The 20,528-nt window shown below is 40.1% G+C and overlaps 1 protein-coding gene across 1 annotated transcript; it reads right to left on the reverse strand.

Annotated features, from left to right (window-relative positions):
- Positions 1-1,872: 1,872 nt before the first annotated feature.
- TSPAN13 (tetraspanin 13) lies at positions 1,873-19,988 on the reverse strand. The gene is made up of 6 exons (XM_039549076.1): positions 19,866-19,988; positions 7,817-7,984; positions 6,688-6,768; positions 5,727-5,840; positions 5,289-5,399; positions 1,873-4,106 (listed from the first exon to the last, which is right to left on the reverse strand). Exons 1-6 carry the CDS (start codon positions 19,926-19,928, stop codon positions 4,032-4,034), a joined length of 612 nt encoding a protein of 203 aa, XP_039405010.1. The 5' UTR covers positions 19,929-19,988; the 3' UTR covers positions 1,873-4,031.
- Between the last annotated feature and the right edge of the window lie 540 nt (positions 19,989-20,528).

Consider the following 20,528-nt stretch of genomic DNA (forward strand, 5'->3'; position numbering starts at 1 on the left):
TTCATTATTTTCTCAGCTCTTTGGCAATGACAGTGTTCTTACCACTTCTATTACCATTACTGCCACTACCAGTCATGATGAGGACTACAAAAGAGGAAAACACTTGGGAGGGCAGGACAGGCGAGAGAAGCAAGGGTTTCAGCTCAAGGGAATCTCTCAGCAACATCAGAAGGAAGGTACTTGTTAATATATCTTTGGCAAGCTATGTGAACCCTACCTACCAGAAGACCTCAAGAGGTACCTGGAAAGGGTCCCAGACATGCAATTCAGCATTCTTTCAGCACTTCAGTAAGATGTTACTCTCTACTGTAGCATCCAGAAGATAAGAGGAAAAAGAGATGCAGTGGGGGGCAGAAATATTCTCTAGAACCATGTATCGGTTACAAAAAGCAAACAATGTGGTCACATCACTTAGCAGAGGGACAGCACAGAGGGATGCTGGAGCAGCTGGTCATCAGAATCATCTTTATCTACTCAACCCAAAGTACACTTGCTAGAGCTCTGTATGTGACATAAAACAAAGGCTGCCTGTGCCATCATGCTTTACAAAGCTGTTTTTATAACACTATTGAAGTAGCTTCGTTTTCTTAAGCAGATGTACTGATGCTATGTATAACATCCAGTAAATGGATATAAAGTGTAACTACAAGGGTCTACTAATCTACATGCCTAGATGCAAATACCCAAGTTAGTCCAGTCTGCAAGTATCAAGAAATTAGCTTCTGAAACTGAAAAAAACTAATTTTTTTTTGCACTCAAGGCTATGCTTTTCTTGTTTTCACCTTAACTAAATTTTCAAGAATCTTAATACATAAACGGTCAACTTAATCCTGCTCTTTTAATCCTTTCCTCTAAATGAAGATTTTTTCTAGGTTTATGGAGGCACCAAGCCAAGCTGAGATACTAAGAAAGCCTCTTTCGATTTCTTTGGAAAACCTGGGAAATCATTGCTGAACTACATATGATCGTTAGATAACCTGAAGTACACAGGATGGATATGGGGATTTCAAGAATTCCACTAGCATTCAGTCAGTCTTCTAAACAATTAGGTCTAAAAATAATAACGCAAGTTAAGAGCACTAACACATTCCTATTCACTTGTCAGCTATAGCTTTTAAGGTACATTTTTACAGATATCACTTCAAGTCATACATACAAGCTTTCCCTAATAATTACTTTCATGTGAAAGGTGGCAGATACTGTGCAGTAGTATCAGGATCTTAGTCAATATCTGGATTCACTTTCTCACGTTGATGGAGAAAAATTGGATTTTATTGTTTTATACCCAATTATTTTTATATGATAAAAACGTGTATGTGTTTTGAAGAAAGACATCTTTCTACATTTTTGCAGAATAACCAACTTGAAGAAAGCATTTCAACACAACTAAGGCTAAAAGACATCTAATACAAGCAGCAAGAATGCTTCAAGCTAAATCGCTCTGCTACTTTGACACTGTGGTGGTGTAAATAGCTTCTAGAAAATCTGGTTACAATCAAGTCCAAATCTCAAGCAGTCAGGTGAAAATTAAAATGCATCTTTAGAAAACAACAACAAAAAAAACTTTGTGTGGTGAAAACGTTTTTTAAGGAGAAAGCAACAAAGTTCAATGACAAAACCCACCAAGAATAGGTATAACTAACTTTTTAAAGTGCTCTAGTTTGGCATGCCAGAACAGTACAGCATTTCTTGTATACTCACACAAGTCAGACTTTCCGTGAGAGGCAACATTCTTCACCTCCCAAAAACCAAGTCAGTGTTCTATCGTCCCTTTCAGAATCAGGTTTGGAAAGCAAATCCACACCTCTGACTGGGAATTTCAATGTTTGTGTGCGTGGATGGGTTTGTTTAACCACAATCCCCAAGAGACTATGTATTTTTAATATGATAGAAAAACTTTAATCATTCCATACAAGCCACTGATCTGTCTTTTGACTACTAAAACAAATTCACATTATGAGACATGAGAGTTTAGGAAGTGGTAATATTTTCAGTATTTTTGCATTAGTGCACATTTATACTCCAGTATAATCCATCATATTTATGAAACCAGATCCACCCAAAACTAAGCACTACAAAAACAATTCGGAAAAAAGTCAAAATTGAAGTAGCAATGTGGTATTATTTTAAGCTTCAGTAACCCACTCCATATGACAGCTCCTTGGATTTTTTACTGTAATGTACAAAACACAGAGCCTGTCTAAACTAGGAAAATGAACTGTTCCTAAAGGTGGCCATGAGATCACTGTTCTCTTGATATGTATTGGGAATGGCTAGGGAGCAATTGAGGGAAACAGGACAGCAACTGGGAGAAAAAAAGTGCTGCGTCCATTTTATTAGACTTCAGCAGGCCTGAAGGCTCTTAAGGTGTTTCAGCACAGGAGTGAGCTCTCTTACCCCGGATCTCCAGGTACGTGCTCAAGCTAGACACAGCAGCTGGGCAGGTGCAGCAGCAGCTCCCAGAGCAGCTGCAGGAGAAGGTGCTGACCACGGATGCTGAAAACTCAGCTACACCTGGAGAGAAGCAGTTCTATGGCAAGTTCTTGACATCCTGCTGCTTTCAGTTTCTGCTCTTCCCCTTCAAAACCTCAAGATAATTCCTTCTTCAGGAGCACTTGGCTGTGAAAGTCTGAAAGTGCTTTGATGGGCACGTGTTTCAACCTCTTTTTGCCTCCTCTGCAGGAGTAAGGAGGGATCTCCCTACTAAAGAGAGACTGTAAGAGAATCTACTTCTGTCTGCCTCCAGACTTCCTTTCCACCTTGCTCAGGTGCTATATTCCTTGGCAGAGGGCCTTAATCTCTTCCCCTTTTCTTCCTGTAGAGCTGTCTTTCAGGCTACAGCAACTACCTACCCTGCCAGCAGCAGCAACTGAGTGAAGAATGAATGAAGAAAATGTGTAGTGCAGATCTGCAATTCAGTGTGATCAGAAACAAATGGAACATTGTGCACCTTGGGTGTTCAGATGTCTGCTGTTTCAGCTGAGGCACCACTTCTGTTACAGGCAGCAAGAGGGATCATGCTTTCCTTCAGCTCAGACAGTACTTGCTACATGGGTAACTTGAATTTTAAATCGAATTCTTTGTTTTCAGAAAACAAACTACTGGAAACCATTTTATTTTGTTGCTGTTTTTCTTTCTTTTTTTTACATGTCATTCAATCTCTCATGAAATCAAGACTGTTATCTGGATGACAGAGAAATATACACTGCTGACTTATTACAACAATGACTTTACACCATCTAAAAAAGCTGTACAGCAACTTTCCAGACATCAAGTTTCTTACATCAGAGATGACAGACAATGATTGTGCAAATACCAAACTTCATTCACTTGTCAAGGAAAAAAAGTTTCAAGTTAATCAGCTGCAGATTACATTCTCCTGACTTTCTTCACTCATTGTTCTCATAATGACAATATCCATTAACATTGTTTTTATTCTCAACAAAATGCTAAAGCTACCAGAAAACCAAAACAAACAGGGAAGAGGAGGGGTGAAGAACTACAGTAGTCATTAACATACACTTAATGTGCACTATAGAAAATAACATCTTTAGCTTCTACTTTTACCTTAACAGGAAAGTGGGAGACAAAAAAGTTTACTAGAGTACATCCTAAAACCTAAGTAAACCATACCCAACCATCCACCGTAAATTTTTATCATCTTAATGAGAATTCATGTGAATTTTTATAATCAATGAATACAGCAGAAAATACCTCTGGGGTTTTTTTTACACCAGATAACCCAGTAGTGGTATAAAACTCACTGTATAGAGTTCACCATATCAGATTAACAAAGTCTTAACCAGCAGTTCAACTCTGCCCAGCTACTGAATGCACCCATCTACTTTAAGATAGAGATTCTTAGAAGAAAAATAGTGGAAATTAAATATGAAAACTACACATTTCTTATAGAACTTGAGTTTTATTTTGGGAACGTGTAGACTACCTGTTATGGAGAAATACCAAACTATGGAGAATCAGTATTTTTAAGTAGAGGGTGCAGAGAGAAGATTCAGTCCTCTATAAACTTATCAAATAAATGCACTAGGATTTGCACGGGGATCCTTTTGGTTCCTGTATCTGTAAGTCAGCCAGACTCCCAGAATCTGAAAATAAAAACCAAAGACATTATTAAACAGAGGGTCTCCATCCCATCCTCTAGTTTTACAAAATTTGTTTTAAACATTAAATCAGGACAATGAATTTCCAGTATACAAGTTTAGGATATTTGACTGTTGCTAAAATTGTACAACCACACTCCATCTTTCTTAATTAGAAAAAACAATGCACCCTCTCTTCTCTCAGAGAAAAATCATACCTAGCAACAGAGAGAAAAACAAAACAAAAAAGCCAAAACTATAAACAAAAAAAATCCAAACCCATACTCACAATGCAATAAAAAATTTCCCACTGTTATAATGAAAGTTAAATTATTCTTCCCCCCTTCCCAAATGATAACTACCTATAAACCTGCTTTTAGTATAATGATAAAAAAATCCTCCAAATTGTTTCATTTTACCACTTAACTATATGGCTATTCTTGTGCCTTTTCAAATATTGCCATCCCCCCAACTACCTTCCCACATCCCAGCACCTTCACATTTTTAGTAGAGATGGCTGAGGTCAGAGTGATTCTGTTTAAGTTGCCATATCTCTCTTGTTGCTGTCGTATGGACAAGCCTTCTAAAAACTGCACTAAGCAGCAGGAAGAACATTTTCACATGCCCTGTTCTGGGCTTAGAAAAGACGTGCTCTGAGGATTTTTATACTCCAATCAATAAAGCAAGTTATGTATCATCATGGTACTAAAGCAAAGAGTCAAAAGACCTTTTTAATTTTAACCTACTGTTTAAAATACAGTTTACTCCTCATGCAAGCCTACATTTGCACTACAGGTGGCACCAAAAAAAAAAAAAATCCTCAAAGACCTTATGTGTGCTAGAGTAGGGAATAGGTGGGAAGAAGAGGGACCAAGGTAAAGCAACAACACTCTTTTTATTACTGTTGGAGAATGGTACACTTGAACAGCTAACTTTCTGAAAAGCTTAAACTTTACAGCACCACATTTTAATGCTGAGGTTTGTTGTCTAAATAACAAAGTTGCAAGAAAAGCTTTCCCTCTGACAGACTTAAGCAAGCTCGTAGCTTTGAAAAATTTGGCCTAATTAATTATTTGATTCCTGAGATTGGACTAAGGTTTCCTGAAAGAAACCCCCTAAAATTGTGTTTCATAAAACAAAGCTTTAAAAGTGGGGAAAAAGCACTCAACTTTCTAACCACCCACTCACCTCTGTGAAACTGAAGAAGAGCCCAATCCCTCCGACAAATCTCAGCACCATTCCAGAATATTCTTCCATTATCGGTGCACATGGTCTACAGTGGAGAGTTCTAAGACAATCCTGTAGCAGATACAGAGAATTGCTTTCCATTTTCTGATGACACTTTGTTGTTTGAAAGCATCTAGCTTGCTCTAGAAGAGACTGCTACCCATGGACAAAACTCCAGCAGTTTTAAAAGACTCCAAGAGAGCAAGTATATAAATGACAGTGGAGCACAAGCTTTGCAGGGTGCCCTGTAATTGTCTTTCCAGTAAGAGAAGAGCTTAGTATCACTGTAAGAACTACATTACACACTTGTTAAAATGCTGCTTTCTGTAACTATGAAAACAGTTGTACATTTTTGAACAGTGTGAAAAAGTAATGGTTTTTCACGCTTGAAGAACTTACAGCGGCGCAGGTTTCATTCGCATAAAAAACTCTGAATCCACAACAATTCAGATTTCTCTCAATATCTGTTCTTGCGCTGTTGGTGTTACTCCATCCCACCTCTAGAAGTTCACTCTAGAAGCCATAAGTAAATACATATTACATTAATTGAACTGTTTTACACTGCAAACCAATATACAAAATCAACTTGATAATGCCCTAACTAAAGCCTTCAGATCTTGATGCTCAACGGGAGAATATAAATATATTAAAGAATGACTGGAGTGTCCAAACAGGCTGTGTAGCTAATGAAAGAACAGCACCTAACAGCAGGACATTCATGGGTATAATTCATTTTCTTCCTTTGTTTTTGCTAATCCCAACAAGATCCCTAGTAATGGGACATGCAACTAATCTAGCTGGGACTGCCCAGGCTTTACACAAAAAGCATGCTCATATGCAAAAGCTGATTGTTCAGTCACTGCAGCCTTACCCACTTCTTATGCAGTAAGAATTGGTCTCCATACCACATGGAAGATTGTTTTACTTTCACATGTAAATGCCTAACGTAGTTATGACCTCTCCAGTTACACAAGAACAATTCAGTGACTTTATCAAATTTACACCATGATTACTGTGTATTTCATCAGTTTATCTGAAATCGCTGAACACGAGATAGAGCCAAGAAATCGTGCTGCTATACCTGTGACCATAAACCTAGAAAGGAAGCTCAAAACCATATCAATTAAAAAAACCAAAAGACATATGAAAGTCATTTTAGGACCCAAATGTATTTCTTTCTAGCTACCAAAGCCAAGCACTGACCAAAACCTAGTCTTTAATAAATAGCGTAATGCTGATTTTCTTAAAATATGCTCTCCCCATTTTATGGAGGACTATATACAAATACATGTGCCCATGTACATATATATTTATAGTGTTATGCTATAGATTAACTGAGAAGTCAGGAAACTTTTCTTACCTGCTGCTCCTCATTTAGTGCCAAACACGCACATGAGACAGAAAACTGAACAATAAAGACTAGCAGAAGAATAATCATGTACTGGAAACAATAGTTAAGGATATACTCTCAAATTAATTTTGTTTTTATAACATAGCCTCCTAATGGTATTCCTTATTTCACTGGATAACAGTAAGTCCTTTAAAACAAAAGAACTATGGAAGCAAATTCTGACTGACTGTGGAAAAGATGACCTAAATAATGTTCCCAAAATCCAATCACCATATATTATCTCTTTTTGGCTACTACTATACATAGCTAGTATTTCCAGGTTAGGTATTTCTTGCCTAGCAAGAAAACATGAGCAGAGAGGTTAATAAAAGGAGCTTTCAGAGAAAAATCTCCAGCCAATTTCTCCAGTTTTAGGGACTCATGTCATTTCAATATATTTCACTTAAATAAAGTAGTTACAAAAATATTTTTCTGGGTATTGCATATTCAGATTATCTTTTTTCAATGACATAGTCTTGTAATTAATTACAAAAAAATAACTCTAGCAGATTAAAAATAAAAAAAGGTAAGAGTTGCTCTTGGAACACAGCCTCACACACTTTCAGACTAATGCATCTGAAAATGGTATAAAACAAAAACAATAAACTTTGATACTAAAGATCATGTTTTGAAAGTTGGGGAGTACTTTCAAAATTTGTCTGCTGTGTTCAGAGGCAGACACTTCACACAATTAAGCTGTTTGTAAAGTGGAGGTCAGCTCTTATCCACAGACCAAAAAAGTTAAATATTAATAGTTCACCTACTTTAGCTTCGTGTAGGGGTGAGCACACATAAGAGGCACCTGTTACACAGTGAGCCACCATAAAAAGCTCTCAAAGAATTAAAATAGTCTTATTTTTAAAAAGAGATGTGAATACTTCTATCTTCAGAGCAATGGAGACAACAATGGAGAAAAAAAAGGAAACTGAAACAAAGTTAAATGGAAAGGAAGTCTAATTTAGACTGCACTTGACCAAAGTAAGATTGTGAATTTCAGTTCTGTTTCTGAAGTACTTCCCCCAGCAGTCTCAGCTGACAGAGCAGGTTGTTTACATGGCTTCAACAAAGCTGCAATCAATGCAATGCATCAGAAGGATACGAAGAATAGCAATACTTGATGATGTTTCACTGCACCAATCAATCCAACTAAGGCAATAAAGAAGAGGAAGACTCCTACTGCAATTACCACTCCAACGACTCTGAAACTAGAGATGAGGCCGAAGCCAATTCCCCATGCTGCAATTCCGATCAGCAGCAGGCTCACCAGCTGGAGGGAAAAGAAAACACAAAGTTAGACTGCATATCCCACACACAGATAATTTTTTTACATTAAAGTTGTTTTTAGAAAGGTGCAATTTGTCTTTCTGGTGCAAAGAGAAGAAGCACAACCCTAAACAAACCAATCATCCACATCATTGTATAGGTAATTTCAGTTCCAGATGTTTTAAGGCATACATATTCTTCCACACTGTCGACGTGGCACTGTTACAACTCAGTCTACCTATAAGTCAAGCCATGTTGTACTATCTGTGACTGACTAGAGAAACTAAACTGTAGACCATAACGTAATTGACAAATAAGCTAAAAATCATCAGCTTTAATTCAGAGTGGAATAAGGACGAAAATTTTGGATGTTTTGTGAAACTATGGCAGTATATTTAAAAAAAATAGAATATACATCTGCACAGCTCTGAACGTGTAAAAAAGTGCACTTTGCCAAAACTTACTGGAATCAGCTGTATTAATTAATAAGAAAAGTTTCTACATACTTGATGATGTAATGCAACATTTAACACGGTCACACAAAAATACATTTCAGATCTGAATTTCAAGGACTATGCAGTAAAACAATAAAGGCATCCTTTCTCCTCTGCATATTTCTTCAAGAAAATAGCTCTACTATTAAGTCAATCCTATTTCAATACCCAAAACACTTATGGTGTTTCCTTCCTTTTAAACATGGTATTCAGGGAAGGCAGGCAGAATCTGTTCCAGTTAGTTCACAGAGATTTATTGTTTATATGGGCAGGAAGCTTCAGCCTTTCCTGTTTCCATACAAAGAAACCACGACCCCAAGAAAAAACAAATTCCAACATGAAAAGCTGCAGAGAAATCTGTAATGAAATCCAGCAGGAGGGAAGCAGCAGACAAAACCAACCCAGATGTCCAATGCACAAGATGCCCAAGACTCTGGTTTCAAACAGACCTATGTGCAACATATCACTCATTATATTCTCTGTTAAATGACACCAATTCAACATGCAATTTTTAACTTTCCAAAACTCTGATCTCACCAAAAAATACCCAGCTGTATCGCTATTTTAAAAAAACCTGAAACCAACGACATAAAACAGTAAGCACTTAGTCTAGTCCAAATACTCGGCTTCATTTAACAACAGGTGTAGAGCAAGCACTTACACTTGCTCACCAGTTTCCATTCAAACAAGGCCCATTCTCATGACATTTTACTGTTTACCCAGAGGCAGGGAGGACATATTAAAAAAAAAAAGTAATTTCCAACTTACCACTTCAGTATACTTACCCTACAGCTGGGCATTCTTGTTGGTTTTAATGCCAAATACATGTGTATACTTTTTCCATTTAAGTACATTTTAGAGGACTAACCTACATAATGCTGCTTTTGAAACATGGAAATCTAAGGTAACATCAAGAAAGCTAGTAAAACAACTAGAGATGCTCATCAAGATCGAAACACAGCCGGTGGATTTTTTTTTGTGTTCACACAGGAATACATCTTAAAAAACTTTTTACCAAAAGCCAATAATCCACAAAAGAAATTTAAGAGCCTGCAAGAACAAAAGCAGGATATTTGTCATACCTACACGTCTCTCTTAACACACAAAGAGACAAAAAAAGATATAAAATTCAAAGGAATTGTTCAATACCAGCAGAGTTTTAGGATGATTTCACATTTGTCTTTGTTTCCCTTACACAAAAAGCCTAAATTACCACATTTATTTAAAACCAAAACAACAGGCCAAGGTGTCATGAATCAAAATTACAGAGAGGACTGAATAAAAAAATAAAGCAAAATGCCTTGGCTCTAACACAGACAAATTTTCTGAATCCATGCTTTAAAATAATTAAAGCATTAAAAATTAGCCTTGCTAATCAGATTAGACAGTTAAGTGCAAGACCTATCTTTTCTGATCTATGTCCACTCACTTTATTTCACAGTCTCATTCCACTGGAAAGATTTATTTTTCCACGTAAGTATCAGAAGCAAGTAACAAGAAACCCCACAGCCCAATTTCCAATCAAAAAGTGGTGTCTGATATCCCATGCTCTGCATCCGCTTCTAAGCGCTGAACTCACACTGTCACTACATAGGTCTTTAAAAAACAAATCTCACAGGCAACACCAAATTTCAATTTATTTCACAAAGAAGAGCAGATGAAACTTTGCTCCTAATGATTTTTTCACCAATACTCTTCTGTCTGAGGGCAAATCTTGACTTTCACCAATCTGCCTCCAAGATACCAATATGTGTATTTGTTCAGCTCTTTGTTCATTTCATAAGAGGTCCAAAAGCATTAGATGAAATTAGTTTTGTTCTTAAAATATTGAAATCAAAACAAGAGACAAACTCTGTGCCTCTAACACCCAGTCTGTGAGCCGCAGAGTACCAGTTGCTTCTTGCTGGCATTACTGATCTCATCTTACATTAATCTGATTATATATGCATAAAATTAGTTGCATGACATTAGAACTGTCCTGACACCCTGGCACAAAAAACCAGATGTACCTGTTTTCTGGTAGAAACAGCCACATGTTGAATCTAGAACAGCTCTGGTTTTCAATCAAGTGGGGAAAAAAAAGCTTCTCTGGATTTTAATCCCATTAGTGAATTCCAGACATTCAGGAAATAACACAAAATAGTTCAGTTTCACATTCAATCACATTCAAGTTTTAGAGCCATCAATCTCATTTTCAAGTGTTACCTCCATAATACCAAGGCTCTATTTTCTTTCACTTGACCAAGTTGTCCATTGTCCAATTCCTTAAAACATCTGGAAATTCAGTGTGACCACAGATCCATGCTACTGGGCTCTGGCTGACAAACTATGTGAAAATGCTGTATCCAGTCAGGCAGATCCATCACTTGGATCAAAATCATACTGGCTACTCCTATCTTGCCACTTGAAATTGTGGAAAATTGACACTGTTTCGAATGGAGACTATAGATTTATAAACCATTCCAGAAACTGATTTAGTATTAAGTTTCTGTCTCCTCCACATGTTTACAGAAAGAGGAAATTATGGTTATTCCTTCATACTCAGATTTGGCATAGACTATCTGAATGAGAGGAATACTCTCTCTATATAGTTTTTTAGTGCCATAATGCAAAAAACTAAAGTAAAAGCACATGACTACAAAAGGAAAAATAACTTAAGCTGTTTTGAGAAGAGGTTTTACAAGTCTGTAAAACAACTGAATGCAAGGCTCATAGTGTTATGCACTGTTTAGCCACCAGAAATGACTGCTCAACAGTGCTTATTCCAGTGTTTTGAGATGAAAGGATTTAAATGCAGTATTTCTAAAACTGGAGCTGCTATGACTTTATAGTATAATGAAACAAAATTAGTGACCCCAACCACTTCAAATGAGTATCGTACATTCTAAACATACGAGCTTTACCTACATGCAAAAAGGCCATGTATTTCCGTTAAATAAAGGAAGAAGGACTCTCTACGCAGCTTCTGGATGTCGCGTTTTATTTTACTGAGAGACCACATTTCACAGCAGCAGAAGTCTCCCAAAGTAAACAGTATCATCCATGGAAGACGGAATTACCTGTGAAACTTCATTTTACCTATATGAATTTACTTACACAAAGCTAGCTTTGGTTAATAACACTTCAAATATTTGCTTAATGTATCTGCCAGATATATCTGAAATCACAGTCCAGTTTTTAGTGATTAGGGCTAATCCAGTTTCTCATGGGAGGGTTGGAGAAATGGCCTGTGGGACTGAATGGCCCCAGGCCGGACTGCTGAACTTGAAGGGCAGTAACTGATGGCTCAGCATCCAGCTGGTAGAAGGTAAGCACCACCACAAAGGCTGATACTGGAGCCAATATCACACAGTATCTTCATCAACAACCTGAATACAACACAAAATTAATCCCTAGAAAATTTGTGGATGATACCAAACAAGGAAGAGTGGTTGACTGCAAATAGAGATTTAACTCAGATATACCTTCTTAAACTTGAGGCCTAAGCCAACCTTAGGAACCTTGCAAAGTGAAAAATTGTGCTCCTGGGTGTTTGTGGAGCCTGGGATCGGACCAGCTGAACAACAGCGTTACTGAGATAGACAGGGAGATCAAACTGTTCATCAGGTTGAATACAAGCCAGGAGTCAGCTCTCATTGCAAACAGGGAAAGCCAAGCAGAGTGCAATCAGAGGAAACACAATGCTGGTAAGACTGAAGCTCAAATACTGTGTTCTATTTCAAGTGGAAAAGGAATTTGAGAACCCGGTAATGAGTCGGTAAAACAGCCTGGAGCCTTGAGGATGAGAGGTTTGAGAAGAGGTGATGGATCTGGGTTTGTTTAGTATGACAAAGAGGCTGCCTAGGGATAATCACATAGTAACTAAAGCTGAAGGCGTATTACATGAACATGGAGGCGAACTCTTCTGGGTATCACAAGTAACAGCTTGGAAGGTTCAGACCGGACATTAGAAAACACATCTGTAAGGTGGTTTGGTGCCTTACTCAGAGAGGTGATGATCTGTGTTCTCAGGAGTTTACAAGACTCCACAGACTAAGCCACAGATGGCAAGTCACTGATATTCATAATCCTGCTCTGAGCAGGCGCCTGGACTGATGAGCCCCAAAAATGCCTTCCAACCAACACTGCCACACACCACAGCCAGCACTTTCACCATGCCACTCTCTCCACACCAAAAATCAAAGTTTTACCAGGCAGAAAGGAGATGGATTTAGCACTGACCAAGGACTTTTCTGCACCATCTAGCTCACTACACAGTTTCTAAACTATCAACAAAGCACCTTCTTATAAGCAGTAAGAAAGTCTCACAATAAAAGAGCAATAAATGATTCTTCAGAAGTACTTACACGGCTTCAAAAAACACGAGTACAAGTCTTGTTCTCAGAAGCGATTTAAAAGGTCACATTCACTTAAGGCGTGTTCACATAAAAGCCAACAAGCATTAAGAGCAAAGAATCTATAATAACCTCAAACTGGAGTTATTTGTGTACAGAATGATGCTACAAGCACACACTGTCCAAATACCAGAAAAACAATACCAAGCCATGGAAGGTGTATACATGTGGAGGGGTGACAGTATTTTGTATTTAATATCTTCATTTACTATATATTATCTTCTCCATCAATTCAAACCCTAGCCACCTTACTTAAAAGGCACATGCACAAAAGGCACATGCACATGCACAAAAGGCTTAGCATAATTCAATAGATAAACTCATAACTTTGAAATTAAGTAAATACTTTACCAGAACAAACATTTAGGTAGCACAAACCCTAAATGAAGATCAGTGGTTATCCCTATGAGATAAGGGTATTTCTACTTTGGAGTAAAAGAAATGGGAAAAAAAAAAAATCAAGCACATTGTCAGTAGATGAAACATTACTCCAATGTCAGTATCTGTATAGGGACAATTTTAGGTAAGATTTAAATTCAAGATCAGTGGAACAGATCAGACACCAGTTTAGGCACCTTCTCTTTTTTTTATACACACATACACACATCTGAATTTCAGAGATGTTCCAAAAATAACAGTTTCTCTAACAAATCTCTTAATTTGCTCTCTTCTTTAAATCCAAGTTCTCTTGTGCACATAGCTGCTCATTTCCCTCATTCCTGTACTGGAAAAAACATATCTCTCTCCACAAGTACCCCTTCTGTACTTATGTGCAAGCTTATAGTCTACATTACAAAAAAGAAACAAATACTGACAAACTATTTCTCTATACAATGCCACTGAGAAACAGTTCAAATGCTAAAACCACTTCCTCCTTCCTATAACAGCAGGCCACCAGCAAATCTGCTGTCTTGATTAACTGGCAACTTTTTGGTATTTCAACTAGCTTGGACTGCTTACTAGGAAGGAAGTCATATGCAGAAGTTGGTATTCCCGCTGCTTCCTTACCATCTCCGTACAAACAGGAATTGGTAAAAACTACATTTCAGAATTTAAATTTCAAGAACTACCGATTCACCATTCCCAGGTAAAGAGATTATATAGCATTTATACTTGTATCAGCATGGGAAATATTTACAGAAGAGCTGTCAGGGTAGATATGGAACAGGAACTAAAACCAGAGAGATTACACAAATGATGAAATACATCCTCCCTAACCTCTCTCTCTGCATTAAGTTCATATTCTACTACTTTTAAGGGTGCTTTAAAATTTAAATGTCAAATGGCATATATACTGAAGGTAGAGGTTTCCACCACTCTCCCCTTCAACTTGGCCAACCATTTCTGTACAGCCATAGAGAGTCTAGAAGACAATTTTGAGTCCTGGTAATTCATTTAAAAGCACTACATTAAAACAACAGGCAGTACATAGTGGTGCACCTTTAGCAAGTTGAAATGAAACTAAATTGGTTTCTATCACAGCTGTAAGCTACTCAACCTGTAAGCACCTTTATTCCCTTACAGTACTACTTCAGCTTTATGGAGGGCAAAGGAAAGCTCTGGGTACCTCCAAAGCAAAATCTTCCACTCTTACATGACTTACTTAAATGAAGAGTGATCAGTAGTCTGATTATCGAACAGCCTTTGAATGTGGAACAAGCGATTTACGTGAAAGGCAGCATTCCTGCCTCTTACCACAAAAGCCTGTTCTTTCTGTTTCAGGCCTTGTAAAGAGTTATTCATGTTATTGGCCATGTAACAAACTACTTACACACTACATTGTCAGTGAGATTTAACCCCTACTACTCTCTGGTCTTTGCAAATGGAAGCTTTCTGCTGTGCAGCAGGAACAATTATGTTCTAAAATGTTTACTTTTACTTGTGTGTTTGTTCATTGTTTTTTAAGAGGTTGTGAAATGTTTTCACAAAACCTGGTGAGCCCACAGATCCTTCTTCCACACACTGCATCTCCTTCAACACAAAAACAAGAGTACAATAACCCACAACTAATGATGTAAGCTACAAGGCTTCTACAGGGCATTCAAAGGGGTTCTCAGTAATTGTGCTGGTTTTAAAGTGCCCATCTGCACCACCAGGATGGCTGAAAAGATCAGCAGTATCAAAACACACCATGTTCCATACACCCTCCTCCTCTGTGCCGTGTTGTTCTCCTGCTCTTTTCCTAAGGACAAGCTGCCTTCTTAGCTCCAAATGCCACTGTGCACTCTGCACAAGACAGTGAAGAACCAAAACCCACTCCCAGCTGGTCTACGGACCCACCACCACAAACTGCTGTCACTTTGGCTATAAACTGACACACAGTATAGCTGAGGGCCTTCCCAAGCCCTGGCAAAACACCTTCAAATACCTATCTGTACTTTTGCTGTTCTCTTCTGTGTTCTCAAGCATGAGCATAGAAACCTTCCCAAAATGCCAACGAAAACAAAAAAGCCACAAGACTGACATGACCAACATTACCTTCCTTGACTAATACCTGGGAGCTTCTGTTTTACCAGTTTTATTTACATATAAAGACTAGATAGCCCAGCTTATACTGCCATCTTCAAAATGTCCTTGAGAACAACAGAAATGGCTGCAAGGCAACCCGCCCCATTTGCTGAGCATCCAGGTGTGACAGATGAGGTAGACCAGCACAGCACAGGCAGGTGCTGGGGCAAACTCTTCATGCTGCACAGCTTAATGCTGACCAGAGCCTGTCAGACAGGGCAAACAGCAGGTTATTTATATCTTACAGCTGAAACCAAACTTAGGACATACCAAAATGAAGTTGCACTCAGAGATCACAGGCTCACTCATCAATGTGAAAGAAATTGCCACTTGAGGCAAGAACTGTGCTTCTCTAACTCCTGTCTGCTTGTACCTGGCTCTGGGTAGGCACTATGCCAGTCAGGAAATATCACAGAACACAGAAGATACATTCCCTTTCCCTAGGAAAATCCAGATGTTCACCCTGCCCCTAACACCAATCTTCCCCCATGCAGCAAAAAAGTGAAGCAGACAGATTTGCATGGAAGATGCAACATGGTCACTCCTCTTCATCAGCAACTCTGAAACTAAGACAAACATTATTACAAAATAACTTATGAATTAAAAACCCTCTTAAAACCTTCAAGGCTAGGTTGGAGGAGGCTTTAAACAAACTGGTCTAGTGGTAGGTATCCCTGTCCATGCCAGAGGGATTGGACCTACATGATTTTTAAAGTCCCTTCCAAACCAAACCATTCTATTAGCACACATTGTCCAAATCTGAGAATTTCTATACTTATCTTTGCATATTTCCATAGTACAGGGAAAGCAAGTTTGAAAAAAAGGGCATAAAGCACAAATGCACTTTCAGTAACTACAGCACCCAGAGAACAAGAAACAGTGATAGGAAAAATAAAATAAAACAAGCCCAAAAAACTCTTTTCAACACAATGCTTTGAAAATGGATGCAAAAACCAGGGCACTTAATAGGCAACCAAAAAAAAGAGGTTCCGAGAACAAAGTAATATGAAAAGCAAATTATTTTGATAAGGTACTTTCTAGTGTTACAAGTTAATGTGGATGCTTTTATATGGAATAAACTTTGTGCTATTAAAAAATACACACTTCTAATGGAAAAGGTACTTTATGTTTTACTTGAAATCAAATGGCTGCTCTAGGTGTAAGAAAAACAAAGCCTGCTCATCAAAACAAATGTGAGCTATTTACATGCTGCCAATAAACGTTACATGTTTCCTGCTGCAGCAATAATTAAGTAGCTGCTTGGGTAACAAAAACAGCACACACCACCCAAATGAACGGTCAGTATTTTTTATAATTTGAATATTTAATCTTGTGGCTCACCTACCACTTCAGCCTCTCACCACTAGTTAGGAACTTCCCTTTCCTCTCTGAAAATCACATTTGAACCAAAATATTGACTGTTTGCACCTCAACACAATTACTGAAGAATTCCTTGGAAGGAACGCTTAAGTTACAAGCACATCCCTGAATTTTGATTAATTCTGCAGACAGGCACTTTAAACAGTTTGTATGGGTTTGCCATTTGATGGGAAATGTAAATATGACTGACTAAATAAAAACTAAATAGGCCAGATACCCAAAATTAGTATTTTAAAGGTCCTTGTATTCAGTTCTTCCATGTAAGACTTTATTCTGATAATATACGTCATTACATACCCAGAGTCAATAGTCTCAATTTTTTTTTTCTACTCTTCCTCTACCCATAATGAACAATACTGAAGTCAGCAAGACTCAGCATAGATGCCAGAATTACTCATATAAAATAGATTTTAAAACAGAATCACGGCCTAAGGACATTAGTCCAGAAAAGAACCAGAAGTCATCAGCAAAGTAACATCTGAAAAGAACATTAAGTGAGCAATTAGGTTACTGGGTATCTGGTTTTTTGCCTTAAACCAGTAACTGATTTATTACTACCAGGAGATATATTTTTCTTAGTGTACTACTAAAAAGCTAAAAGAAGGCAGTACTAAAAAAAAAAAAAAAAATAAGCTCCAATATAATATTCTATCTTTGAGTGTTTTAAAGAAAGGCAGAATATAAACTGAAACCTCCAATATAGAGTTCTCAGGGTTAATTCATTCCAAGTATGTCACATAGACACATCAATGCTGGTTACAAAACCATCCAAGAAGCGTTACCTATCTCTTCTTACCTCTACTACTCCCTTCTCACCACTTATTAGTGAATCAACACTATTTTGAAAATATAATTATTAGGTTATTGCTCTGATTGTATTCTGTATTTTTTTTTCCAGCTGGGAGAAAATAAGTCCATCATTCACTGTGCTGCTACAACCCTTGTATTTCAGGTTTCTGTCTAACCAAGGAACAGAGAAGCCCACACATTTTACTAGATCAATTCTACCAGGCCAACTAAGCACCTTAAGTGTTATTTTTCCAACTATGAATTTAAAAGCGTTAATTCTTGTAACTTGTCTATAATTAATAAACAATACTAGCAATGACAATTGGATATTCTTGTAACTATCATTTAAAGAAGTTATTCCTTCCCTTCAGCAAAAACATATGTTCTGTATAGGTCAAATGACAGAACACCAAGTGACACCCACAAAGTAAATTCTACTCAAGGAGACATCAGAGCAGAAATTAAGGTCATAAGTACACTGTACAGGTACCACAGACAGAACTACAAAAGTCCAAAAGTTCAGCCCACCCTTGCTGAGGCTAGATATGCCCAAAAGACCTACCAGACTCATTTCACCTGGTTAATATATGGCTATTTGGCTGTAGAAATAAATGATGGAGTCTTTAGAAAAAAAACCACCTGCTGTCCACGTGACATTACAATAAGATCTGTGCACGTATTATCTGAGAAAGATCCAGATTTCTCTCACTCTTCTGTCACTCAAGGAATAATAGCAAAAATAACAAAAGAAGTATTGCATTAACTGAAAAGTGAAATTGGGATGGGATAACGCACCCAAAACCCACCTTCTGGGACAGGAAAATCCCACCAAAAGTTGGCCATGATGATCTTTTGGGGTCCCTTTCAGCCTGAGCTATTTTATGATTCTAACTTAGCTGCATCATGACATTCTACATACACTAAACTTACCTTCAACTACAGACACCAAAGGAGGCAACGCCTATCTGCTCCCCTCTGTTCTGGCTCGGTGCAGCCCAACACTACTAGGCATCACAGAGATCCAGGCTGACTAGGACAGTGGGTAGGCTGGGCTGCCTAGGCATGCTCCAGACTTTTTCAGGGACATATTTCACTCCTCAAGCTCCTCCAGGGAAGGAGACCAAGTAATAGTACAGCCTCTCCTGTAAAAAAGTTTCTCTTCTGCTCTGAGGAAAGTGGGGGGAGGAGGGGGGCGGGTCACCTCGTACACCAAAGAATATAACAACAATCAACTCTGGCTTCAGCACAGGCACTTCCACATCCCTTCGTGCTCCATCCTGGTGAGCACCAGCAGGTCCAGGAACTGCCAGCTACGGGAACTGTTTGTTCTGACGAACAGCGTTAGACCTGCTCGTTCTCCTATCTTGCCTTCAGCCGAGATCGGGCAGTGCTTTCGGAAAAGCACGGATACAACTGCCCACAAGCACTGGCTGACCGCAATTTCAGTCTGCTGAAAGTCATTCCCAAGCACAGTTGTTAACTTGAAACATTAGAGGACATTCTACCTCTCCAGATGTGCTGTGAAAGGAAGCCATTACACTTACTCCCGCTTCTTGCTATTTCTACGCCCTTTAAAAATAGATAGCAAGGAAAAACCCCCATAGCTGCACCACAATTGGAGATTTTATTGTTCTCTGTTGAAAACAAGCCCTCCAACATGCTGGAACAAAATCAAGCACCTGCCTGGAGCTCCCCAGCAAAGTCATCTCTTTCAGCTTAACATCCTACGTTTTTTCCCCCCTCATGTAGGTTCCCACCACCCGAGGCAGCCCTACTTTGTAACGCCCTGGTCCATCCCAGGGAACACCGGCGGTTGCCGGGGGCCTCGTTACTGACTGAACTGCACTTATTTGGGTGCTGATCCCTGGCTGAGAAATAACAAAACAAACCCTTCCCCGCTTCACGCCTGGGTTGGTGCAGCGCCCTTTCCAGACGGAGAGAAAGGGCACCAGCGGGCCAGGCCCTGGGGCCGCTCCTTCCAGGAGATGAGACACTCGCCGCCGCCCCGGGCGGGCAGCGCTCCCGGGCCGCCCTGGATTTTGATCCCGAGGAGCCACGTCCGCGCGGTGACAAAGCTCGGCCTAAGCGCTGTCACCTCCTCACCGCTCCCACCCCATCCTCCCGAGCCGGAAGCCGCGACCGCCCGGCGGCCGCAGCGCGGAGCCCCCCCACGCCCGCAGCCACAGCCCGCCAGGAGAAGCGCAGCGAAGCGCAGCGAACCACGCCACCTCCCCACCCCACCCCACCCCACCCCACCCGGCGGCGGGACCAGCGGGGCGAGGAAGCGGCCGCGGCCGGGCCGAGCGCGGCGGGCACGCACCGTGTAGAGCAGGTTGAGGGCGCACAGGCAGTTCTTGGAGCAGGCGAAGCCCCCGCACGCCATCGCTCCGCCACCGCCGCCCCGCGCGGCAGCCGCTCCGCCAGGAGGCCGCGGCCCCGCCCCCGGCCGCGCGCGGTGCGGCCGCAGCAGGTGAGCGGCGCCCGCTGATTGGCCGCCGCGGGGCGCAAAGGTAAATGTATGCAAATGAGGGCGGTGACGTCGGCGCCGGCAGCCGCTATCCGGCGGTTGGCGCCGGGCCGGGCCGCGTTCGGCGGCTCGCGCTGGGCGGGCGGGTCCCGCTCCCCGGCCCCAGTTCCCCATTGCCCGTTCCCCGCTCTTGTGACAAACGAGCTCCCTTCCCCGCTCCCCGTTCCCTGCTGCTGTGACGACACGAGCCCGGGCCTCGCCCCCGCCCGCCGGGACCCGCCGTGAGACCGTTCTGTTCCCCTCACGAGCGGTGCCGCGCCGGTGACGGCGCATCCCTGTAATCCGTAGCCTGTGTAATCCCAAGGAAACATCCAGGGATTTACTTGTACAGAGCGTGAAAGTATTCGGAGTGCTGGTAGTTTTACCGGCGCTTCATAGAATCGTCAAGGTTGGAAGAGACCATCAAGTCCTGCCGTCAACCCAGCACTGCCGCTCTTCTATTTTTAACATTTTTTT

The sequence above is a fragment of the Corvus cornix genome, chromosome 2 (genome assembly GCF_000738735.6).
Source record: "Corvus cornix cornix isolate S_Up_H32 chromosome 2, ASM73873v5, whole genome shotgun sequence".
Classification (NCBI taxonomy): domain Eukaryota; kingdom Metazoa; phylum Chordata; class Aves; order Passeriformes; family Corvidae; genus Corvus; species Corvus cornix.